The sequence below is a fragment of the Salvia miltiorrhiza genome, unplaced genomic scaffold (assembly GCF_028751815.1).
Source record: "Salvia miltiorrhiza cultivar Shanhuang (shh) unplaced genomic scaffold, IMPLAD_Smil_shh original_scaffold_453, whole genome shotgun sequence".
Lineage (NCBI taxonomy): Eukaryota > Viridiplantae > Streptophyta > Magnoliopsida > Lamiales > Lamiaceae > Salvia > Salvia miltiorrhiza.
The window spans coordinates 160,962-188,959 of NW_026651552.1; the positions used below are offsets into that span (position 1 = coordinate 160,962).

At 36.5% G+C, this 27,998-nt stretch overlaps 1 protein-coding gene across 1 annotated transcript; it reads right to left on the reverse strand.

The window, feature by feature from the left end:
• Positions 1 to 213: 213 nt before the first annotated feature.
• LOC131004674 (uncharacterized) lies at positions 214 to 18,134 on the reverse strand. The gene is made up of 4 exons (XM_057931384.1): positions 18,025 to 18,134; positions 11,695 to 12,338; positions 340 to 444; positions 214 to 272 (listed from the first exon to the last, which is right to left on the reverse strand). The coding sequence occupies exons 1-4, from the start codon at positions 18,132 to 18,134 to the stop codon at positions 214 to 216; spliced, it is 918 nt and encodes a 305-aa protein (XP_057787367.1).
• Positions 18,135 to 27,998: the final 9,864 nt, after the last annotated feature.

The following is a 27,998-nucleotide window of genomic DNA, read 5'->3' on the forward strand; positions in this document are numbered from 1 at the left end:
TATTCCCGTGCCTTATCTTCTTGCATCGGATCTGCCATGTCAACATACTGCCCTGGACGCCTGGTTATGATGGTTCCTTCCATGTTTACCTTTCCTTCCTTCATCATGTCCTCCTTGTGCCCTCGGTACCACTCGTGGTGGATGCTTAATTCTGAGCGGTAATCAGGCCAACATCTTGGTTGAGGCTAATAGCATTTGCATCAACTCGCTCTGCTAGAAATCAGCTCCAAATGTTAAGGACTCGATAGAGCTCTTCTTCTGAGCAGTACTACCTACTTGATCAACATCATGCCCAACAGGTCAGCATATGTGACTCTCGATCTTTGGATTGCATCCAACCTGCAGGCTTCTTAGACTTGATCATTGAGGCATCTTCCCAAATCTCATCAGATTCGCTCCATCTTGCCCATTTTGGCTCCACGAGGCCCTGTCCAAACAAGTGTCCTTTCAGACATAAAAATAAACGAAAACACACATAAAGAACTCGATCTAGACCTAGACACAACAAAGAAAAAGAGCACAAAACTTGGGCTCGTCAGATAGCATTTGAAAAAAATTCAGATTAGCTTACCTCTTTGATTAGGCAAGCTTTTATGATGTCCTTTGTAATGGCTGGAATTGGTCACACTTCCATGGTACCTTTGCTTCTGTGTTTTGAATTTCTTTAAGCTGCTTCTTTTTTTATGAAAGGAAAGATGCCAAACTTTCCATCAAATATGATTGTGCCATCTCTATCAATTATAGGCCTTGCTACAACACACATAAACATAATTTTGGAAATATATCTCTTCGATTTGCATGTCCTATACGGTTCTACTTCATATGGCATGGGGTAATATCCGTCCTTAGTTTTGATAAGGTAAAACCATTTCTCATCTATGTGAATGGTGTTGTACATACTTTGAAATTTTATAAATCCACCTTCACTTAAAGAACTAAGTTGTTTGAGGCTCCAAGTAAGTCTAGACAGCCTATTTTGAGTGATAAGAAATGGTTTTATAGCATTTGTATGTGGTTTCAGTTTTTTCTCCTTCACCCACTTGTGAATCAAAGACTTAGACAAACCTAGGTTTATAGATATGATTCTCAATGAAGATCTTTCTAACACAATTTTTTTTTTTTTTTACTTTTTCCACATCAAATTTTCTCTTATCTACGTGTATGCAATCTTTCCTAATTGACTTTACCTAGACAGGTACACCACATGCCACTTGACCTGCTGCTTGGCTCCAAATCCTCCAAATGGTCTTCAAATCAACTTGGAAATGATGGGCAGCCTCTTTTTTGGCACCATAATGAAGCTTATCTCCACTGCTATGTTGGAGTAGCCAATGTGCAACCTTATTCCTGCCATCATCTCTTAGTTTAGGCTTATATAAGGCCATTTTCAATGTTTTTCTTTGATTTTGTGAGAATTGAAAGCATTAGTGAATAGTGGAACATGGGTAGAATTTATGGCTGCATTTATAGAGCCTTTAGAGGGTAGTTAGAGTTTTATTTTCCCTCCAAACTTTTGGAGGGACTCCATGTACTTTTAGATTCCTTATATATATGTATATATATATATATATATATATAGAAATGTTCAATGGAGAAATAAAAATGTAGAGAGAAAAGAGAAATAATCTCATTCATTGAAATAAATCAATCGGACGCTCAATATTTCACCTAATTACATGCGTCCATATTTTGATGAACATGTCAACAATTTTTGATGAACGGATGTATTGTCGAAAATCTCGCACTCCAGGATTCAAACCCCAAACATTCAATAAAATTATTGGTATGTTCATCAAAATTATTAATTTGTTCAAAGTTTCTATATTTCGCAAAAAAGTTAATTTCTCCATAGAACCTAACCCAATATATATATAGGGTCAAGTTCAACAGAGAATTATTATTTATTTTGTTATGAACAAATCTATACATTTTATGAAAAGATCAACATAACTAACGAACAGACGTATTTAGTAAAAATAGTGAAAATCTCGCCCCCATCAGGATTCGAACCCAGGTCAAAATGCTTGTTCATACGGTACATTGATTTGTTCGTCAAAATTGTAGATCTGTTCGTTTTTATTTTCATGAATTCTCTATTCTCTAAATATTTAGCATTCTCTGTTGAACCTTTCTATATATATATATATATATATAGGGTTGAGTTCAACAGAGAATTATCTTTTTCGAGAGAACGAACAAATCTATATATTTTACGAACAGATCAACATAAGTAATGAACAGACGTATTTAATAAAAATATAGAAAAACTCGCCACCAGCAGGATTCGAACCCGGGGCAAATTGTTGTTCATGCGGTACATTGATCTGTTCGTTAAAATTATAGATCTGTTCGTTTTTATTTTACGAATTCTCTATTCTCCACAATATTTAGCTTCTCTGTTGAACCCTTCTCTCTATATATATATATATATATATATATAGAGAGAGAGAGAGAAAGGTTAAACAGAGAATGCTAAATATTTAGAGAATAGAGAATTCGTGAAACAAAACGAACAGATCTACAATTTTTACGAACAAATCAATGTACCGCATGAACATCAATTTGCCCCGGGTTCGAATCCTGTTGGTGGCGAGTTTTTCTATTTTTTTACTAAATACGTATGTTCGTTTGTTATGTTGATCTGTTCGTAACATGTATAGACTTGTTCAAAATGAAATATATAATAATTCTCTGTTTAACTTGACCCTATATATATAGCGTTTGATTCCCGTAGTACCGTGTCCTTGGCTAGTACGTAGTACCCAATCTACTGCACATTTTGTACATGTGGCACATCAAAATTGTGACACGTGGCAAGGAGCTTTCAAAGCCATACATGGCAAAATCTGTACAGTGGTAAAATTGAAATATATTTTTCGGATATTAAAGAAAATTCAAAAATATATTATATATATATATATAAATTATTTTTGGAAAACATATTTTTCATGTACAAAGTTTTACACAAAAATGCATAGCAGTACCCACACAAATGCATTAAATTGTATAAAAAATGCGTTGCACTTTTTCACTAATCTAGTTTTTTCACCGTTGACCCACCCCCACCCCCGAGGACAATTTTTTCTATTTTTTTCTTTTTTTAAAAAAAATACATAACTTTGCCCGCAAAAATGCATTAAATTGTACAAAAAATGCATTGCATTTTTCGACCGATCTAATTTTTTTGCCGTTGAACCATCCCAACCCCCTTCCCCTACCTTACCCTGGTTAAATTTTTTGTGTGCAATTTTATGCATTGTTATCTTTATACATGTTGAAAAATTAATAGAAATATCCTATCTTTATTTTGATGATTCCAAAACACTTAGTTTATCTTCACTAAACTAGAGTAATTCTGGACTCAAAGTATTATAGTCCATGTTTTTAGCTAGATTACAGACTGAAGAACTAAAGTCTGAAGACTGAAGAGCCGAAGAACTTAAATCTGAAGACTGAAGTGCCGAAAACTGAAGATCGAAGACTGAAGACTGAAGTTCCAGTCAAAACTGAAGACCAAGACTCAAGACTGCTGACTCATACTAAAGGACACGTATACTGAAGTATCAGTGTTAGGAAAATACTGATACATGCCACGTCGAATAAAATAGAGACTGATACTGAAGTAAAGTATCAGTTGAAACCTCGGATTTATTCTATGTCCCAAACAGATTCTCAGTTTAAGGATATTTCATTCGCTTTAAAAGAAGCCACGTGGAAAGCACGCAAGTACAACTGCATTAGATCTGCAAAATTGTCCTTCAGAATACGGAGTTTCTCCTTTCGCGCTGCCTTCTTCTGCAGCTCTCTCTCCTATGAAAGAAAGAACGGTACCTTCTGTTGGGTCCGGAGGGTCTCGAATAAGTTTATGGAGGGGGGGAAATACACCTATAGGCTATTTTTGTTGAAAATAACTTTTACACAAACTAACACAACCTTTTAGATTAAAAGACTTTGTTAAAGCAGAGATTGTTGACTGATACTGAAAACTCTTCAGTAAGAAGTTATCAGTTAAGTCTTGAGACTTTAACTGATACACGAAAGGCTTCAGTCAAGTTTGTATGAATAGAGTGATGTTATCAGTCTAGCTGACTATCCTAAGATTTATCAGTCAGACCAATAGCATATGCAGCGGAAAACTTTTCTTTGAGAAATAGCCTGGGTGATTAATCACATTTGTCAAAGTTAATGTTTCTCTTTGCAGTTAATCAAATTTCAGTTTACAAAGGATTGAGCAAGTAAGAAGGTAAATACTGAAAGCAATAAACAACACAGAGATTTTTACATGGTTCGGAAAACACTTTCTACAACCACGGTCAGTTGATCAGACTGACAAACTTCACTGGGCATGTGCGTACGTGTGCACAGCAAACCGAAACAACTGAAGAGCCTATCTTCAGTACCAACACACTGGGTTGAATTTCTCACTCCTAGCGCACACTGGGCACTAAGATCTCACGGAGACAGAACACTGGCCTGAACTCATTTTCGACACAAACTCTCAATTCGGTCCGTTGAAATGAGGTTTGAACACTTGCCAACTAAACCACAAAGAACAAGTTCTCTGCAGTCAGTTTTACCTAGGCTTTGGATATACAATATTTGCCTAAGTTCTAAGAGAATATATGTAATCAGCAGTGACTAATTTTTGGCTTTGTGATTCTCTTCTTCGATTCAAGCTTCGGGGAGGCTTAGTTTGTTAAGTAACGAATTCGGCAGTGTTTCAGCTTATGTTGTTGAATCGGTGAAGATTGAAGTCATCCTCGAACGTAATTTATAGAAGACATCTTGAATAGATCCGTTGGCGGAGATGGTCTTCAAGATTTCTTCCGTTATAGAGTAATTTGAACTTGGGCTGAGGCTTCAATCTTCGAGGTTCCTTGTTTGGTGAGAACGGCTCTCTGAAGAACAAGAGATAGGACATCTCTGAAAAGTTAATCACCAAAATGGAAGGGCCTCTGTAGAGAAAGGACGATCCTGAGATCTCTATATTTAATGCGGCTGTACTTTCTGGAGTGCGTGGCTTCCTTTGACCTTTAGCATTTCAGTCCGAGGAAGAATGTCTAACTGATACTTTAACTTTTAGTATCGATCGCTGAATCCACGTGGCGCGCATTAAGTAATCAGTCGAAACTGATTCTTCGACTGATAAGTCAAATATCAGTATTTGACTTCTCCAGCAGTCGATGTCTTCAGTCATCAGTCTTCAGTACTTCGTTCTCCAGTCTTCAGTCTTCAGTCTTCAGAACAACATCTAAACTAGAGAAAGAACTTAAACAGACGAGTTCGAACAGTTCTAGTCTATTACAAATAAGTCTATTGATTTTGGTATCATCAAAACAAGGATTAGGATATTTCATTAAGTTCCCAACACCTTCTTTCATTTTAGAGAGGACGAAGACTGAGGGCCTTAGCCCATATTTGAATCTGAGTCACAACGGCAGAAAATTGAAGATAGACCTCCTCCAACGGATCTTTCTCAAGACGCTGCCTATAAATAGAGCTCAATGATCAACCTCATTCTTCACCGATTCAACGCACAAGCTGAAACTCTGTTGAACTCGAGACTCAGCAAATTCACTACAATCAGTTTGAATCGAAGAAGAGAATATCCATCGTTGTAACTATTAGTGTAACTGATAACATACATTCTCTTAGTTTTCTTAGGCATATACATTCAAATCATTAGCCTAGAAACTGATTACTGAGAGCCTGTTCTTAGTAATCCTAGTTAGAATTCGAACCCCTTTTCAAAAGAGAGAAAAGAGCGTTTGAGAGAGTGTTCGGGACAGTTGTCTGAACACTAGGTTGTTTAGCACCCGCAAGTTAAACGTAAGGTTTACTTAGCACCAGTAAGCTAAGGAAGAGAAGTCCAACCCAGTGTGTTGGCACTGAAAAGAGTATTTCAGTTGTAAGGTTTGTTGTGCACCCGTAAGCACGAGCATAATCGATTGTCAGTGTGATCTACTGATCATGGACGTAGGAATCAGTATTTCGAACCACGTAAAACTTCTTGTGTTCTTTATTGCTTTCACTTTTTCAGTTCTTATCTGCGCACTCACTCTGACTTATACTGAATACTGATAATCTAAAGGATAAACCCTAAAAACTGAAACTCTGTTTCACTAAAGGCTATTTCAAAATCGCTTCCGCTTAAGTGTTATCAGTTTAACTGACAAGTCTTAGGACAGTCAGTAAGATTTCTAACGCTACTCTGATTTCAAAACTAAAAAGGTTGAACCCTTAACTGAACTTCAGTTCGTCGGCCAGTTCCTCACACTGAAATTAACTGAGTGACTCATTATCAGTCTCAACCTTAAACTATTTCTAAAAATGAAATGCATTTTTATACAATTTAATGAATTTTGTGTGAAATTATATGTATATAAAATGTATCTATTTTTTAGAGGTGGAAGGGTGATGTGAGGTGGAGTGATAAAAATACCAAATTTCTAAAAATAAAATATATTTTTCATACAATTTGATGTATTAAATTAGGTGTTATGTACTACCTAAGAACTTAGGTAAGTACTACGTGATAGTCGCAAAAAAGCAAAAGGTAAACAATTAGATGGGAAAATATTAAACTATTAATCTTTGCATATTTAGAAACTGCGTGATAATTATGTTATGCACACAAGTGAAAATACTCCACTTTAGGTAGGCTAGCTGTTTAATTTAACAATATAATCATGTTTCGTAAAATCTTCGTCATCCTTTATGAAAAGCCACTAACAATAAAATATAGAGAAAAATGATCCAACCCAAAAGCTCAAGAAAATAACGTATATTGTACTTAATTAATATAATATTATGAATGATTGATGCCCTCTTTCTAATGTTGGTATATCATGGGACACAAAAATAAAAAAATTGACGAAATTCATAACCTTTAGTCGAACAAGTTTAGACATCACGAGATAAATTGTTATAATATTTAATTAGGTGACAGCACCCAAGTTCTATCCCAATTTATAAATATAAATGAAGTTTGTGCGGGCCGTTTGTTAAGGGAAATTATTGTAATGATTAAAAGATTTTTCACCTGGATGTGAAACTACAATATATCCTCTTCCAAATTACTAATTAAATACATAAAAGTACTTGTCAAATCTATATTTGTGCGACGTTCGAGGCAAAAGTAAGAAGTGATAGTTGATGCATAAGACACAGATAAAAAGTAGTTCGTATAATTATTTCAAAGTTGAGGGGTATATGAACTAACTGAAAAACGCCTAAAAGAAAAAATTTCAAAAAATAAGCAGGTATGAGACTGTATATTCGAGAAAAACTTAAATGATTTTATTGGTGCTACTCATACTAATAAGATGCATATTCTTTTTTTGTGACCACATGGAAGAAGCTTCAAGGTTAAGTATGTTTGACTTTGAGCAATTTCAAGATGGGTGACCCCCTAGAAAGTTTATCGGGGAGCATGCTAGCGGGGACAAAATACGTTAGAAAATACTTGTATTATTCTGTGGGAACAATCGTCAGATCTGGAGTCGGATTGTTACAGGTGGTACCGAAGTCGAACCTCTCGCAAAAGTAAGGAGTGATCGTCGGTGCACAAGGCACGAACAAAGAGCGGCTCCAATAAGTGCTTCGAAGCGAAGAGGTACATAAACGAATCGAAACACACCTGAAAGGGAGTGATTCCAATAATATGCAGGTATGAGACTGCATATTTTAGGAGAGCGATTTGATTGGTGCTACTCATACTAACAAGATGCATCTTCTTTTCTGGTGACCAAATGAAAGAAACCTCTAGGTTAAGTGTGCTTGGCTTAGAATAATTCCAAGATCAGTGACCCCTATAAATTTTTTCGGGGAACGTGCGAGTGAGGACAATATACGCTAGAAAATACTCTTGTTGGTTTGTGTAAACAGACTTCGAGTCTATAGTCGGGCTATTACAATTTGATTATGTAATGCTTACTAGATGCCAGATCTCTATTTTAAGTTAGGGATTAACATAGAAAAACATTTTGAAATAAGCTTATATATATATATATATATATATATATATATATATATATATATATATATATATATATATAGGGGGCCGCTCCAATGAGACCCCCTAATTTTAGTGAGATCTAGGACACGATCTGGTGCGTTTATTTTGTCAATCCTATGGTTGATATTGTATTTAGAGGGTGATTTTTTTTCGCAGGGTTCGAATCCTGAAGGGAGCAGAATATTTTAAATTTTGTTATTCATCAGTATATACTGCGTTGTTCATCAGTATATATGGCCCTGTTCATCAGTATATATGTCTTATTCATTACGAATTTTTTGAAATTTATTTTTCATCAGTATATACATCTTGTTCATTAGATATACGTTTTGTTCATTAGTATTATATGTCTTATTCATTGTACTCATGTTACACGAAAAATAGGGGGTCTCACTGGAGCGCGCCCCTATATATATATATATATATATATATATATATATATATATATATATAGGGGAGCACTCCAATGAGACCCCTATTTTTAGTGAGATCTTAGACACGATCTCGTGCGTTTATTTATCAATCCTATGACTGATATTGTACCTAGAGGGCGATTTGTTTTCTTAGGGTTCGCATCCTGGAGGGAGCGAAATATTTTAAATTTCATTATTCATTAGTATATACTGCCTTGTTCATCAGTATATACGTCTTATTCATTGTACTCAGTGTCTGACGAAAAATAGGGGATCTCACTGGAGTGCACCCCGATATATATATATATATATGGCAAAGTTCTATAGAAACACAAATATAGGCAAAGAAAGGAGACGAAATCTTAGCAGTTGATCTTATCTAATTTAACGGTCAGCGTTCGTTCGTTCAACGTTCAACGCGGATTTGTGTTGAATATGAACAGCCATCGAACCCCCTAGGCCCCAAAAGTTTAACAAATCATTTGTATGTTCAACAGCATTAACTGCCATGTTCAATGTTTCTGATTTTCCTGTTTAAGCTCTGTTTCTGTAGAACGCAACCCTATATATATATATATATATATATAGGGGGCCGCTCCAATGAGACCCCCTAATTTTAGTGAGATCTAGGGCACGATCTGGTGTGTTTATTTTATCAATCTTATGGCTGATATTGTATCTGGAGGGTGATTTTTTTTCGCAGGGTTCAAATCCTGGAGGGAGCAGAATATTTTAAATTTTGTTATTCATCAGTATATACTGCATTGTTCATCAGTATATACGGCCCTGTTCATCAGTATATATGTCTTATTCATTAAGAATTTTTTAAATTTTATTTTTCATCAGTATATACATCTTGTTCATTAGATATACGTTTTGTTCATTAGTATTATATGTCTTATTCATTGTCCTAGTGTTTCACGAAAAATAGGGGGTCTCACTGGAGCGCGCCCCCCTATATATATATATATATATAGGGAGAAGTTCCGTAGAGAACTACAAATAAGTAGAGAACCTAATCATATATATATGACAATTAGAGTGCAAAAAATGTTTTTTTTTCTTCAGAAAAACATAATTCTAAGATTAAAAATTAAATGTAAAAGGTTTTGGTTGGGGGTGCTCAAGCTCCCTAGCATCCTAAAATCCCCTTATATTTTATGTTGTGCATTAAATTACTCATCGATCTTTTTAGGTGAAGAACAAAATTTTATTGCTATTGAGAATACTGTGTCATAAAAAAAAGAAAAAAAAAAGAAACAGTCCAGTGAACAAGGAAAGTGAATATTAATTGAGAGTTTCGTTTGTTTGTTTAATTTTATTTCCAATTTATTTGATTTGACTTTGAAGCCGTATGCAACTGTGCATCACTTTTCAATTGGATAAATGAATGTTAAAATAATAATAAATAATTTTTTTGAACAAAAGAATAAGTTTAAATATCTGGAGCCAATTCGTCAATTTTGTCACTGATGATGGGGCAGCTTCTGATAATAACATGTTTCCGGAAAAGACATCGAAAATATTAAATTAATGTAGTTTTGGGATCCAATGACAATCAGTGGTGAAAGCGATAATTTTCATAAAAAGCAGATTTTTAGTCGAGCCCAAAAAAACACAAAAACATGGTAAAAGATTGTGAGGTTAAATTCACAAATACCTATTTACTGCGGTTATATACATACTTAGAGCACTCTCAACAGAAATTCCAAAATTATGCTCTCATATTCCTCCCTAAAGCTTCCCTATTTAATTTTAGGATTTTGATTTTATAAATGTATACACCAGATCTCCTATTTTCTATATAAAAATAATAATTATGTGTGGGCCCTACTAATTCTAAGTAGGGGTGGTAAAACGGTTCCGGTTAATCGGTTTTAACAGTAACCGAACCGGAAAAACCGGTTTTCGGTTAACCGATAATCGGTTTTTACCGGTTCGGTTCGGTTATCGGTTAGTGTGTTCATCACTAATCGGTTAAACTGATTAACCGGTTTATTTTATATTCAATTAATTAATTTATATTTTAATATTTTAATTTAAATAATACATTAATATTTCAAGTATCTATAATTTTTTTTGTTCTAATTTATTATAAGATATGAATTGGTGTAATGGATAAGACCTTATTCTTTCTTTCAAAGGTCAAGAGCTCAAATCCTATTGCACACATTCTACAAATTTGAATTTTTTTAAATAAAAACCGGTTAACCGATTAACCGAATTAACCGGTTAAATTCGGACAAATTGAGAAATTCGTGGATTAATCGGTTTGACACCGGTTAATCGGATAACCGGTTCGGTTACCGGTTAGGGAAATGACCACCCTTAACCGGTAAACCGGTTCGGTTTACCGAACCGGTTTACCAACCCTAATTATAAGCTTAAAATAAATTTAGGGTGAGTGTAAATTTAAGATTGAATTTAGGTAGGTGTAAATTTTTTTGTGGGCCCCATCCAATTTAGGGGATCTGCTGGATGCATTTTTAATCTCATTTTCAATTATTTTAGCTTAAATTTAGAGTTAGTGATGCATTTAGGTGATCTGCTAGGAGTGCTCTTATATACATAATTTATAGGTTTAAAAGAAGTAAGTTAAACTATTGACTCACTAAGGTGTGTTTGATATAAAATTGAGATAAAGGGTGATAAATAAAACTTAGATAAATAATATCGGGGGATGAGATAATAAATTTCTCAGTGGAACAGTGATATAAGAGCGGACCTCTTCCTTAATGCGGGCCTTCTTATTAAGCAATATTGCTATCAAACGCTAATTAGATAAAACATGATTATTTATCTATTTTGCTTTATCTAGTGCTATCAAACATAGAGCATCCATAATGGAGAGCCAATGTTGGCTCTTAAATGTGGTTCACATCATTTAAGAGCTCACTCTCTACAATGGAAGAGTCCACTCCTTGGCTCTCTAATTTCTCTTTTCATTTTGTATTTAATTTTATTGTTATTTTTAGGGGTTATTGCCATAAAATACATCAAGTTTGCCAATTTTCTAGTTTATATCATCACTTTTTTTTTTGGCCAAAAAATACATGAATTTATAATTTATTCGTAAACATCCCACGGTGAATATCTCCGGCGAAATCGAAACTTATGTGTCATTTACGTGGCTTATATGGCATTGACGTGGCATTTAATTTTATTTGAGAATGCTGATGTGTTGCCACCCCTGCACCCACCCCACATACCGTCGCCTTCCCCCCTCCCTCCCCCTCAACCCAACAGATCGTCCCCCTCCCTCACCCCCGCCGCTGCCACTTCTCCTGCGCGGCGGGCGGAGCCTTCCCCTTCCCCCAACCCCGCCGCCACCACTTCCCCTCTCGATCTCTGCCGCCTTCAGCCAAAGTCTTCTAATTTGCAGATCTGTAATTGAGCATGGTGAAATTGGTGGTTTTTGGTCGAATTTTTGAAGAAATTGGTGGTTTTGGTCGAGGGAGAGAGATTGGTGGTTTTGGTCGAGGGAGAGAGACTGGAGGGCGGGCTCTGTTGGAGGAGGAGGGCGGCGAAGGGGGGAGGGCCTGCTGGTGGTGGGGGAGGGCGGCGGAGGCGGGGCTCTGTTGGTGGAGGAGGGCGGCGAAGGGGGGAGGGCCTGCTGGTGGTGGGGGAGGGCGGCGGAGGCGGGGCTCTGTTGGTGGAGGAGGACGGCGAAGGGGGAAGGGCGGCGGAGGGGGGCTCTGTTGATGGAGGAGGGCGGCGAAGGGGGGAGGGCCTGCTGGTGGTGGGGGAGGGCGGCGGAGGCTGGGCTTTGTTGGTGGAGGAGGATGGCGAAGGGGGGAGGGTCTGCTGGTCGGGGAGGACGGCGGAGAGGGGGCTCTGCTGGTGGGGGAAGGCGGCGGCCCGAATCGACGAGATCAATCTGGCCAGCCTCGCCGTGGGATGACGAGTCCCTTGGTTATGGGATGGATCCGGAGACTGCAAGGATGATTGAGGTGGTGGCGCCACTGGTGTTTAGGCGCCGGAGAAGGAGGATGATGAGGTTTTGAGTTGCTTGAATGAGATTAGGGAAGGTGATGTTGTGGCGGTGGAGAAGAAGACGAAGGGGGAGTTTGAGTATTGGGGGGGGGGGGGCGGCGGTGACGGTGACGAAGGGGGAGTGGCTGTGTTTGTGTGTGTACATGTGTGTCTGTGAGAGAGAGAGAGAGAAGTGTGTGTATGTGTGATTTGGCAATTCCGGCAGCCACGTTGGCAATTCCGGCAGCCACCTCAGATTAATTTAGGCGAAATTATAAATGATGGGACAATTACTAACTAATTATAAATTCATGTATTTTCTGGCCAAAAAAAAAGTGATGATATAAACTAGAAAATTGGCAAACTTAATGTATTTTATGGCAATAACCCCTTATTTTTAATTAAATTTTACATTAAATTTAACAACTCAAATTTCATTAAATTTAAAAATTAAGCTTACATTGATTGAAAATTAAAATTGCAATACAATTAATTAAATGGATGAAATGGAGCAATTTATAGAAGAAAGAAATAAAAAAATAAACAACAGGGCCAAACGGCCGATTGAAAAATAAAATTAGCATTAGATTTAACAACTTAAATTTCATTATTAAAAGAAAAATCTAAAACTATATTGATTGATAAATAAAATTACATTACAATATAAATAATAATTAAAAATTAGAATTAAATGTAGGATTATTTTGAAGCTACATTAAGTTGATTATTGAATCTCACATTGAAAAATATAGGATTCTCCACAATGTGTAGTACACTATAAATAGTGAAGCTACATTAAGTTGAGTATCGAATCTTACATTGAAAAATGTAGGATTCTCTACCATGTGTAGTACACTATAAATAGTGAAGCTACATTAAGTTGAGTATTGAATCCCAAATTAAAAAATATAGGATTCTCTTTCATGTGTAGTATACAATAAATAGTAAAACTACATTTACTTAAAATTAAAATTTTAAATGGTTATAAAAAACAATTAAAAATAGTTAAAAAAAAATTTTTTAGGTAGGAAGTGCATTGCACGCGTCTACCTAAAATACCTTCTGAGCCCGGTGCGCTGAGGTGAGCCGGGCGCATGAGCTCAAGGCTCGGCAATGGGGAGCGGCGCGCAAGAGAGGGGCCGCGCCCAATTTCCGACCCCCATTGTGGGTGCTCTAATGACCATACCAACAAGGCAACAAATTAAAAACAAAAGGAACCGATCTCTGATGCGGACACCTGCATCAAGTAATCAAATAATTAAGTTATTTGAATCTTAATTATGAATTGTTAGATTTTACTAAAAAATAATTAATAATAAAATACTATATACGATTTGCAAGCGGATATCCGGATATATGAAAGTTTTCCTCAAACAAAAAATTTAGCAATCAAGTCTTTTTCAATGAACTTAATTAACCTATAACATAAGTAGGTATTTGAAAATGTATTCTTAAATAAGTCCGTGACTAAGCTTAAACCAATCCCTAATTCATTAAAACCAAAATGAAGTGTGTCAAACCCAAATTTTGTTTTGAAATAAGAATGGTAAATTATATCTAACATTTAGTCAAAACTGGCCAACCTTCTATCTCTATCTAAATCAATAATAAATGAAGAATTTAAAGGTTACATTAGTAAGATTGCAGTTTTGATGATTTTTACTTTACATTAATGAACAAATCTTTTGGTTGACTATGTTATATACATGAAGATATTATTATACACTTAATTCATAATAGTACAAAATACGTTGGATATCCTCTTATCCCACTTTTTGGTGTCACTTCTATACCGCTTCCAATTGTTTTCTTCCAATCCATTTTTTTATATTTTGGTTTTAATTTTTTATTTTCAATTTATAACTTACTATTGGGATTATATTTTCTTTCGTAATTTCAACTCTTAATTATATAAGTTTAATTAAATTTAATTATATTGAAATTTATTTTATATCAAAACAAATATTATATTAAGTTTAGAGTTCAAATTTTACCGTTCTTTCTTCATCAAGTAAAGAAAATATGACAGTACATATATTCCGACAAGCCACAAAATCTTTACATGATCTATAACTTAATTTTTGGATTTTTTTTTTTAGTTTTTTTATAATCGGGATATTTAATTAAAACTATATATAGTATGGAATATATTATCATTAAAATGTCAATGATTAGACTATCTAATTGTAGTTATATATCATTCGAGTTACGTACTCTTACTAAAAGATCAATAAATCGAATAATAAACTTTAATTTGTCCCATCATGTACATATATAAGTGTGTGTACAGAACAATATACATTCACTTTCATAAAAAAAAAAATACACATTCACTTGCACAATGTACTTATATATAAATATAATCCGGTGTTTTTACCGTTACAGAGGGAAATACCACGAACTTACCAAACTTTGAAAACGTAAAAACGAAGGCACGAGTGTGGTAAATTTGAAGGGACACACAAATGTGGTAATTAATAAATTGAAATATGCAAATAAAGACTTCGTGGGCATATTAGAAATGGAAAAATGCAGATAAAAAAGGGCAGGAAATTAGTGGGGTAGGGGGGTGGTCGGGAGTGGGTGTGGGGTGAATTGAGGGGATGTCTGAAATGACAAGTCAAACGTCAAATCGAAAGGCTTCAAATCATAAGACTGTCAGTGATGTATTGTCCATCATATATCATACTCCTATGTGAATGTGTTTATGTATATGGTGAAGCTTTATCTTTTTCTTTTGGTTGGGGGGAATACTTCCCTCCTAATCCCCCTTCAACATTTTTTACCTCCACCAAGAATATAATTTGACTTTCTTTTATAATGACCTATTTCTTTTGGACACGGAGATTAAGAAATGTTGAATCAAGAAGAAAAGTTGTAGAGACCACATGTTTAATGTTATTGATAATTAATTTTAAATATTTTTAATAAAATAACGCCTTTCTTCATCAATACCAGCGAGCCGCTGCCTTCCCTTCAATTTCAGATCTCAACTCAAGCCAAACCAAAAAATCCTCTACTAGTGAAAGATGTGCCCAGATAAGAACGATCAAAATTCCAAAGCCTCAACTCCAACCGCCGAAACCTTCCCTTCGATTTTATCTACAGAGGCAAAACTCCAATCGTCGAAACCAACCCAAACAACAGGATTCCTAGGTCCCTCCACTCGAGCCGAATCTCCATGATTCAACGAGGATTTAAAAAATACCCCCAAAATATCATCTTTAAAGAAAAAAAAACCCAAATTTCATGCTCTTTCGGCTCGCCGCGCTGCTTTCGCCTAGCCACCGCAATAATTGTGTCAGGTGTAGAATGGAGGCGGTGGAAGGTGGAGACCTACTGGGAGACCATGGTGGAGGCGATAGAGGCGGTGGAGCAGAGGCGACGGCGACCGCCGACGCTGCATGCGCCGTCGCATCTCGTAGCGGCCGCCGCGAACAGTTGAGAAATGGAGAGCAGAGAGAGGGCAGAGATAAAGAGAGATCAAGAGAGAGAGAAATAATGGGGTAAGAGAAAAGAAAGAAAGAAGGGAGAAGAAGAGGCGCGTCAGTCTCGCCGCGCCAGAGGCGCGAGAACCGACGATATCGCCTGAGCACAAAGGAAGAGGGAGTGTGCGTTTGAGAAGAGAGAGAGAGAGAGAGAATGTTTTGGGAACAAAAAGGTAGAAAAATTAGGCGGGGGAGAAAAAGATTAGGGTTTGATGGGTTTATTAACAATTTTAATTAGATGTTAATTATAGCCCAAAAAAGAAACATGCCATTATATATGGGACAACTCCAAAAGGAAAACATGCAAGTCATTATTTCTGGGACGGAGGGAATATATGAATTTTATTAAATGTTAATTTTAATTAGTTAGGTAGTAGGAGTATTTGATTGCACCCAAATCGAACCCTTAAAGAAGTTGATTGAATTAGGGTGTATATCATTAATTATACTGACCTTTGAATATGAGAGTGGTCAAAATTGGAAAAAAAAAAATTTATTAGTATGCTTGTCAATTAAGATTACTTATAGCTAAAACTTTTTATTATTGAATTAATTAATTAATTACATAGTTGTGGCTAAATAAGGTTGGCGTATAAATCAGAATTACTGAAAAAAGTAAAATGGTATTCTTCTTTTTTTGATTTTTTGTTTTTACTTGAGTAAAACTGTATTCTTAATTATGCATGGGGTTTATTGCTTCCATTTCTTATGTTTGTACATCAACTAATAAAGTTGTCCATGTTCTTGCTATATACTGTATATGTTTGAGAACAATTTCTGATGATTGGTTATCTGCTCGTGCAATCTCTAATCGCCGATCGAGTTATAAAATAAAATTTTCTCATTTAAAAATTGAGTAAATATCATGAAAATCCCTAAAATATATCCGCTCTATTAAAAATACCCTAAAACTTTCAAAATATTCTCTAAAATCTCAAACTATCAGGTTTTTATCAAATATATCCCGCATTTATTTTCCGACCACCAGAAATGTGATGTGGCTTTCCGGATGCCACAATATAATTCATATTCTATTTTTTAAAATACAATAGCAAAAATGACATCGTTCGTATATACCATATCATTTAAAAAAATACATTCTAAAATTTAAAATTCACTTTTATCATTTTTGAAATTCACGCTAATAACCTAGAATTAGGAATAAACACGATAGAAGAATAATTGATATCGTATTAGCGTGAATTTCAAACACGATAGAACTGAATTTTAAATTTCATAGTGGATTTTTTTTAATGATATGGTACGAAACGAAATCGTTTTTGACATGTCATTTAAAAAAATAGAATATAAATTACATTGTGGCATCCGATGATCCACATCATGTTTCTGGTGACCGAAAAATAAATGCGGGATATATTTGATAAAAATTTGATATTTTGAGGATTTAGATCATATTTCTAAAATTTTAAGGTAATTTTGATAAAGCGGGTATAATTAAAAAAAATCATGATATTCACCCGTAAAAAATTCATCAATTGGCAAGATATATCATGCTTGGTCCAAGGATTTTAGAGAGTGATTTCATAACACAACAAAAAGAAATATTAACTGACGGAACTTTCAGTGGTCAATAAAGCTTTGCACATCTATCATTTTGTTGTTGAATTTTATGAACCAATTTAATTATAAAAATTAAATATGTACGTTAGATTTAAAAAATATAAAAATATTATTAATTGGATCACATCTAGTACAAGCAAATTTGAAACTATAGTTCGCGTGTATGACTTAGCATGGGTTTGGTTAAACTTATTTTAAATAATTTATAAGTTTATAAAATAGTTCAAAAGCTTATAAGATGTAATGTCTCGATAGCTAAGTAATTGAATAATTGAGTTTATAAGATAAGGAGAGAATTGTGAATTGGAGAAAGAAAATTCGAGTTGGAGAAAAAAAAATGATGATATATGAAATTGACGATGTATGATGAAAATAAAAAAATAAAATAAGTTATTTATGTAAAATAATTATTGATTATAATATTAAAAAAAATAAGTTGGAGTTGAGAAACTTACTTTTTTTGGGGAGCTTATAAGTTGTTACACTACAAAAAACACAGGCTTTACAGACGGCATTCGCCGTCGGTAATCCCCCAAATGCTGCCGGAAAGTACATTACCGACGGCGCGCCGCGGTTGGTAATTCTCTCGTCGGTGATGTCATCAGCGCCAGCGCCAACACGCCGCCGGTAATTACCGGCAGCAACGCCGTCGGTGAACCTCATCTGCGATCTTAGGTCGTTTTCGAGCAATTACCGGCGACTGTTACTGTCGGCGCTGCCCTTGGTAATTACCTACCGAGAGCACGTACGATGTCAGTATCTCTCGCTAGACGGTGGGGTCTCTCGCTGGACGTTACCCACGGCGCCGCCCTCGGTAGTTACCGAGGGCATATCTACCGCAAGTAACAGTCGCCGAAGGATTGCATACGTTAAGACGAACTTCCTAGTGGGTCACTCATCTTAGTTATGCTCTAAGTCAAGCACGCTTAATCTTGAAGTTCATTTCTAGTGGTCACCAGTACAGAACACTCGTATTATTGATATATCTAGTACCTATTAATTCATTTAAAATCTATTTCAATATACAATATAATTCATTCGTAACCTTAGAATATGTCAAGATGATACCGATCAGTCTCGTTTCCGTCAGTAATCGGTCCCTAAGGAACCCTTGAAAGGGCTGCTCTTCTGGTGATTGTCCAGACGAGAGAACTGCCTTTCCTCCGCTTGATTGTGCTTTTTCTCTTGGCTAGGGGGCCTAGTAAATGATGAAGACTAAAAAAACGATTTAAGGTAGCATTGTCCAGAGCGGAACGACCAGAAAAAAGAAGTGAAGTTAGAAAGTCGTATGATAGGGACCCAGAGTGTAGCCAACTAAACACCAAATCAATCGGAATAAAACTTCTACATCTAAGAAAAATGTGTGACTAACTCATTTTATTTCTAAACAATATTTATTTATTAATTTTTTTATTATTATTATTAATATTATTATTATTATTATTATTATTATTATTATTATTATTATTATTATTATTATACCCCATAAGTATTTTAATTTAGTATTTATAATGTATTTTGAACTCAATTGCATACATTGAATTCAATCTAGCTTACTTTTTTTTTAAGTACGCATATTTCTTAACCTTTTTTTTTTTTAGGTTTACATATATTTCTTGACTTAATTATACAATAACAATGTAACAAATCAATCAACAACAACATATCCAATAAAGTTCAATGATCATATGAAATAAATAGCTCCACAAAACATAAATATAAATACGAAGTGCAAGTGCAATGTTGTTCCAAAACATAAATGTAAAAACGAAGAGTTTAAATATGTAGAAGTTAGGGCGATGGACCGGGGAGACCTAATCAGTAGGGGATACAGGACGAGGAGGTAGCCGACCCGACTGCCTTATAAATGCCTCGAACATAGCCATCCGCTGCTCGAGGGCTTCAAGTGCTACTCGTTCTGCAGCCCTCTCCTCGATTTCCTTCTGTAGCTGCTCCTCCAGCGTGGAGATCAATGTCTCATACATCTGCTGAGACATCCCGGAAGTGTCAGTGCTACTAATAGACCCCTACTAACCTGGCTCACACCGGCACTTCCAGTGCCTTACCGTCGTGACCTCCCGGGATGTACCAGCTCCAAGTAGATCTCGTTCAGGTCATTTCATATTGTCTCCTCAGCAACGCGACGAATTTCCACCTAATTCATACATAACAATGCATAATTGTTAGAAAAAAAAATACATTTCACTATATATTACTAATATTTGAATAAACTTAAACATTTACATCAAGTCTTGCATTCCTCTTTGTCACATAACTTGCATCCGGGTATGTGTGGAGGCGGAGGAAGGTGCTATAGTTCTGTGCAGTCAACGGGAGTCCACTCTCCAAGATCTGTTCATGCATGTATAGAAGATAAATAAGTTATTATTTGCGATATATATATATATATATATTACTAAGAACTTAATTGATAATTACTAACCAGACTCTGCTGCAGGATACGAGTGGACTAAGACCCTCCAACGTGACTATTGATCCCTGTACCGGGTTCATTGGGCTCAGACAATTGGTTCGAACGCGCTCGCTGGGAAACCGTATGAACATCCTCTTGCGTCCAGTATGCCTGGAGCTCAGTCCAGAAATCGTCACTTATGCCCAGAGATCTCACCATCTCCTGCCCTGCCTCAATCATTTCCTTGAGCTTACTCTTTAAGACGCTCAAATTTTCACTGTACCTAGTACGTGCCTTTTGCTTCCACATCTTTTACACATCCCGCTCATCCTCAGGCTCCCAAGCATATTCTTTCTGTTGAAAAAAATGGTTAAATTAATATATAACATTTTAACAATATATAATGTTAAATTTATATGTACTAGAAATTCGATTACCTTCAATTCCTCCCAGTACGCGTCCTTCACCCCTGGCGGAGTCAACTTCTAACTGTACCCGCCTGGGTTCTGAATCATCCTAATTGCTCCCGTTACGTTGCTTGTGATGCTCGATGGCTCCATCAACTGTGGATATATTCCAATATGTAAAATTAATATAAGAAATTATTGCTATACGAGAAATATTATTTAAATTAAAATACTTACCCACTAGGCATCTTCCTAAAGAGAAACCTCCCTTCGTCACCCCTAAGCCAATCCCTCCTGACGTCGGCAACAGAGGAGCCTCTGGGCCTTCTAGCCCATGAACTAGAGGCTGGGGGAGTGAAACCCTCGGGAGTGTCCGAAATGTGCGGCCCAGAACTTGAAGAAGTCTAAGTCTGCTGCTTAGACTCAGACCGAGTAGACCCACGAAGACCGCTACGAGTAGACATTTTTACCTGTTTTAAATTTATTCACATAAGCATAGAGCCAATAATATATAATAATTTTCAATCAAATAAAACACATCAAATACATTAACAAATAAAATACCAAACAGAACACATGAAATACGTTAATAACACGTCAACAAATAAAATACATCAAATACATTGTCAAATTTCCCAAGTGGTACATTAACAATTAATCATATCACCAATCTGTTACATAACCATCACTACCGTCATCATCAGATGACGTGTTTATGTCGTGATCAGTGACTGGTTCATCATCATCTTCAATGTCAACGATTACACCGAGGGGATGAACAACACGTGGCGGGTCATCGTCTACATTTGTGTGGGTAGACATAATAGTAACAACCTCTTCTTGAAATGGTTAATCTAATGTTGAGTTATATGCGACAATAGAGACTGTCTTCTTAATTGGATAGCCCCGATACTCCAGCACGCATACCTCTTGCAGACGCCCATTAAAGTCTAGCACATCTCTGCCATAGGCCGAGCCTTTAATACAAACGCCACTGTTCACAGTTGCACTTTCTCTATCATGATCAGTCATGTGAAATCTATAACCATTCACAAAATACCTGGAGTATGTTTCAATCTCAGTTAAGGGCCCAGCTACAAGCGACTTAATATATGGGTTCAAATCGCTGCTAGAAGGACGACTCACCTGTTACACACAATAATTTAAGTTTGCAAGCCAGTTTTAGTTAAGTAAATGTATTTTTAACATAAATATGTCGCCTCTTACATAATAGTTAAGCCACCCAGAAAACTCGTTGTCATACAAAGCATCTAACTCCGCTCCGGTGATTGAAGAATTTGCAGATTGCATTTCTTCCTCGAAGACCCTTGGATACAAAGAAAAGGTTATATGTTCTTACCTATATACGATGAATATTTATAGACATAAATTGAACGAGTATACTCACTTGACATATGTGTCTGTAACCTCCGCACAATTGCTCAAAATATACATATGTACAGCAAAGTATTCTTTTGGCTCCATGTATGTCTTTGTCTTTTGACTAATTGGACGTCCAGAAAGTTTGAATATTAAGAGTTCATTAGGATCTTCATTCTCATCAACAGGCTCATCAGTATTGTGAGGCACATTTCTCAACTTTGTAGTTACATTATCCTCAAAGTAATACGAAGAGAAAGTTAACATTTCTTCTAGTATATATGCATTGCTGATGGATCCCCTCAACCTTGGCTTTATTTTTTATATTGTTCTTCAATGTCCTCAAATAGCTTTCAAATGGATACATCCACCGATACTGAACTGGACCGGCAATTCGTGCTTCATCTGCCAAATGAACCGGTAGGTGCTCCATTGAGTCAAAGAAAACTCGATGTGAAGATACACTTAAGTTTACATAGAGTAACAACTATTTTCTCACTAAGCATTCCCATGTCCTCTATTGAGATGCCAAACGTTCTTAGGAAGAAGTTCTTTAAAGGCAACAAGTAGCAGTATTTGCATGAACACGTGACAGTCGTGACTTTTCATGTTATTCATCTTTAGGGAATTCAAATGAACGCATCTGTGAATATTTGAAACGTACCCATCGGGAAACTTAAGACTATTGATCCATTGAAGTAAAATCTTCTTCTCATTCCTGTCAAGTGTGTAACATGCTTTTGGATACTATCGGGCTCCATCCAATTTCTTCAATTCAGACCGTCGACAGAAGATGTTCAATTTTTCTCTCAACTTTTCTGTATCTTTCGTCTTTCCCTTCACATTGAGGACATTGTTGAACACGTTATCAAATACATTTTTTTCAATGTGCATGACATCCAAATTATGTCGAATAAGAAGATCATTCCAATGGGGAAGATCCCAAAATATGATTTTCTTTTTCCACCCAATGTGTTGATCTTTTGCGAGTTGGGCGTTTCTGATATCAAAGTCTTCTGTAACCTTCACGAAGCCCAACCCCTCGATAAGATTCAATATTTTTGTTCCCGATCTCTGTTCTGATGGATTCACATTGCAGGCCTTATTCTTCAGGAATGAAGTTCTATTCTTCCTAAACACATGGTTAGGAGGTAAGAATTTTCGATGATTGTCAAACCACGATTGTTTTCCACTTTTCGGTAGAGTGAATGTTTCTGTATCCTCCATACAATGTGGACAGGCCAATCTTCTAGCTGTACCCCACCCAGACAACATAGCGTGCGCTGAAAAATCACTATTAGTCCATATAAGAGTTGCCCGCATTTGAAAATTTTACTTCAAAGATATGTCATAAGTGTTCACACCTACCTCCCACAAAGATTTCAACTCTTGTATTAGTGGTTGCAAGAAAACATCCAACTTCATCTTTGGGTTAGATGACCCAGACACGAGAACTATGAGGAACATGAATTGTTCTTTCATGCACAACCACAGAGGCAAGTTATACGGTGTGACAATTACCGGCCAAGAAGAATATTGACGTAAGAATAATTTAACTTTTATAATTAAATTGGTTTACATTTCTGATCTCCTAAGCGAATTCAGGATAAACTGAATTCAAGTGTTTCCATACCGGAGAGTCTGCGGGGTGGCGCATAACCCCATCGTCTGTTGAAGTCGCATGCCAAAGAATATTTTCGGCTATTGTTGGAGATGCAAACAACCTCTGCAGTCGGGGCGTCAAAGGAAAGTAGTGCATCTGCTTGGCCACCACACGTTTCTTTCGGCAGCTTCCAGATGCACACAAGTTCTCCTTATATCGTGACTCACCACAGAATTTACAGCTCCGCAACTCACTATCGTCTCTCCAATAAAGCATGCAATTATAAACTTAGCAATCGATCTTCTGTACTGGCAAACCCAAACCGCGCAAATTTTTCTTCATACTATAGAAGTCGTCGGGACAGTTGTTATCCTTCGGTAAAGCCTTTTGAAAAAACGATGACAACTGATTGAAACATCTCTCTGACATGTGGTTTTCAACCTTTATACTCATGAATTATGTCATAAAAGATAACTATGAGTAAGTATCATAGGAAGGGTACAATGGATTATCGACTGAGTTTAACAGTCATAAATTTGTTAAGCGGCAGGATTGGGCGGCTCTTCGAGATTTGGAGGATATTCAAAATTACCAAGACCAGCATGATCATACACCATCCTTTGATAGTTATTGTATGACTCATCATCCTCATCCATTCTAGTAGGTTCAGGCGGCCTATACACTACTGTTTCCTCGTGATAAATCCAGGATGTGTAATTGTGGACAAACCCACGCCTAGTAACATGTTCCCCGACTGTAGGCACAGATAAAAAAGCCTCGTTCTTACACTTTCTACATGGACACCTAATGTTACCTACTCCATCTGTGTAAACCGTTTGATTTATTGCATACTCAAGGAAACCCTCAAGTCTCGCTTCAAATGCAGAATGATCATTGTATCTCGCATACATCCACAGAGGATTATCACTCATTCATGTAAATACTAATTGAAAAAAACAAATAAAATATCATAAATTACTTGAATCAAATGAAATTTCGGCAGCATAACTCCACTATCCTAATTACCAAGTGCTTGACTCTACCAGTAGCTATGTTAACCATAATGATTCTAATTTACTAGGTCTACCCGGCCCCCAATTGTTCAAGTAATATAATATAAAATAAGCAATAAAAAAATACAATAATCAAATTAAAAACAATCATTTGTTGGGAGAAGATCCTTAAGAAGTAATCAATTTCAATCCCAAAGGGAGAAGATTCTTAAGAAATTGATTAAATTTATCCCACAATATAGTAGCATATATGTAATCATTTCATCCTAAACACATACTAGCATACTTAAAAATTTATCAACATACTTATTCAAAAAATTTACGTAAAATTTACTTATTCATACTTAATCTAACAAATTTATCTAAAATAAATAAATTAATCTAACAAATTCATACTTAATCATACTTAATGTAACAAATTCATAATTAATCATACTATAAAGGGTTCATTACGCGAAAAATCATGAACATTGGTCGGATTTCCAAACTTTCCATGAATTTTTTTTTTTATCAAAAATTCCCTAAACTTAATTGTCTGAACAATTTTTCCATGACTTTTTCCTCCGGTGAAGCTCTGGGCTGACATGGCAATTTTTAGGCAATACGAGCTGATATGGCGCTTACGTGGACCAAAAATTTTCACATGGAAAATAATATATAAAAAAAAGTAAATTCTTCTTCTTCCTCACTCAGAACTCTCTCTCTGCATTCCCTCTCATCTCTCTCGTCTCTCTCTCGCACTTAGAACTCTCTCTCTGCGTTCCCTTTCATCTCTCTCGTCTCTCTCTCGCTCTCCTCTGGCGGACGTCGCCGATTTTCGCCACCTCCGGCGCCGTGAGGCCGGCGCCTCTTCTTCTCCCCCTTTCCTTCCTTCCGTTTTCTCCCAAATTCTCAAGCTACAAACTACTTAGGGTTTTTAAATTTCCCCATTTCAAATATGCTCCTCCGGCAAGTCGGTGGAGGATTGAGAGGACGAAAGCCGCCATCTTGCCGCTCCCCGTTTTCCTCAAGTTCGATTACTTCATTCATGGTTACTAAGCTCTGTAACCCTAATAGATGCACACCAAATTAAATTGGGGGTTTGGAAGAACGAGAAGCATTCTCAAGACAAGCTCTGCAAGATCCGGCAAGTCGCGACTGCGCCGCCGCCCCTGCTCCCCTCTCCTCTATCTCACTCTGCCTCCCTCCCTCGTTCATCTCTCCCTATGTCTTCCCCTCTATCTCTCTCTCTCTCTCTTTCCCATATCTCACACTATCCCTCGCTCAATCCCCCCCTCTCTCTCTATTGTTGGCGGTCGTCGCGGACTGCTGTGACGCGGGCAACGCCGACCTTCGCTGCCGTCAGTCATGCCTCCGCCGCGGTGGCTCCTCACCGAAGTTCAGAGAAGAGAAGACTGGCGGGCTGGAATTTAAGGTAAAGCGACGTCATTTTACCCCAATTAAACGACATCGTTTTGGTTATAGTCCGGCGGTGCCATGTCATGTTTCAGGTTACTTAAAAATGTCATGTCAGCACTCAATTTGGGAATTTTTGAAAATCATGAAAAAATTGTTCATACGATTAAGTTCAGGGAATTTTTGATAAAAAAAAAGTTCATGGAAACTTTGGAAATCCGACCAAAGTTCATGATTTTTTGCGTAATTAACCCTACTGTAAATGAATTAAAATTTAATTATTCATACTTAATCTAACAAATTTATCTATAAAAAATAATAGTAAATAAATAAAGAAATAAGTAAAGATGACGAAAGCGTACGGTGATGGTCGGTGGCGGAACGGTGTTGGAGCAGCGACAGCGGCAGGGGCGGAGCAGTGGTGGTGGCTGGACAAAATGAAGGGAGAGCGGGTCAGAGAGAAGGCAACTGGGTCATAGAGAGAGAGAGAGAGAGAGATAGAGAGACGAGAGACGAGAGGGAGGGAGACTTACCTGGACGGCGGCGGTCGGCGAACGAGAGAGAGAGGGGGCTGGCGGCGCGATTATGTCCTAACTGCCTATCTATGCGAATTTTGTATCATAAATGTCGTCGATAATAGCCGACCCGTACCAGGCATACCGACAGCAATCCACGCCGCAGGTAATCGCCAATGGCTATTGTCATCGGTAGTTTTGTTTAAATAATAATTATATATTAAATTAATATTCATCGACGGTGCTGGTAATCACCGACGATCTCCGTCACCGGTAATCACTGACGGTAATCGCCATCGGTAAATGTGCTAAATCCGACCCGCCCTTCGTGCCGTCGGTATATAGTCGGTGATTACCGAGGGCAAGCTTGCCCTCGATAATCTTCCTCGGTATTTCGCGAGTTTTTTGTAGTGTTGGAACTTACTCGCCCCATCCATGAAAGAACTTCCTAAAAGGGAGTGATACGTATTTTAAGAAAAAGATTATTGAAAATGATAAAAAGGTGTTTTAATTAATTTGTATTAGGTGTGATGAAAATGTGAAAAATAAGGGTAAATTAGATACTTATAAGTAATGGGGTATAGTCCAAAAATAGATAAAAAGTTTTTTTGAGGACTAAAATAATATGTTTTTTCGGCTTATAGATTGTTTCAACTTATCTTACCAAACATTTTTAATTAACTCTCAAATAATTTTAAAAATATTTTAAAGATCTTATAAGTTTAGCCGAAACGCTCCCAAAAATGTTTCTAAACAAATGTAATATCTGCGGTGCATATGTGAGTAGTATTTTTTATTTTACCTCTTTAAATGTCCCACTAATAGATAATTATTAAAAATGTTTTTAAATAAAGAAATTTGAAATACTGTAAATAGAGTTGGTTGGTTCCATGCTCAACCGGCAAAAAGAAATCGCACAAAAAAAAAATATACTAATTTACATTTTAATATTAAGTATGATTATATGAATTATTCACTTATCATCAAAATATGAATTCCTTAATTTTTTTATTTAAAGACAAAGTTAATGACATAATATAAATTTTTTTAAAAAAATTTAAAATTAAAAATTTATCGCTAATCTATCATTAGGGCCGCACTTTGACAATGGTTTTAATTTTCGTTGTTAATTTATTGTTAATTTGGTGTTTTCTTATAATGATTATATTTAATTCACAATTCTAATAAAATTCTATATAATATGTTCTTAGCCTTAGTGGTGGAAACAGGGATGTTTTCTTCAGCTGATGTTGTGTTTTTGGGTGGATCATCTAGAATCATACCGATCTACCTTTTCCATGGCTCTTTCACCTGGGCAGTATCATGATCCTTTGGTGGATTGTGGCGTCTTGACTGCATGATAGTATCCCGGTTGTTATTGTTGGTCGTGTAAGATCAAATCAGAGAATAACATAATGCAACGAAGAAGAAGATTTACGTGGTTCGGCCACTAACGACCTACGTCCACGGAGGGTGAAGAGAAATTTTATTGACAGATTTGAGAGCTCGCCGGAATTACAGAATTTGACCGGAAATCTTGAGAAACGCAACTCAAGAAGATTACACAGCACTCACACCAATTACACTCCTTTCTTTCTTGTTACAGTGTAAAACTCACAGTGAAGGATCGAATTTATAACCCTAACTAACTCACTGAACATTGAGCTAGAAACGACACCGCTTCAACAGAAACGTAATACATGAAGTAAATAAGAAACACGACTTATAATACTTCATCCGCGCAACTCGTACTATCCTTCTGACTCCAGAGAAAATGACTATCCCTCTGACTCCAGAGGAA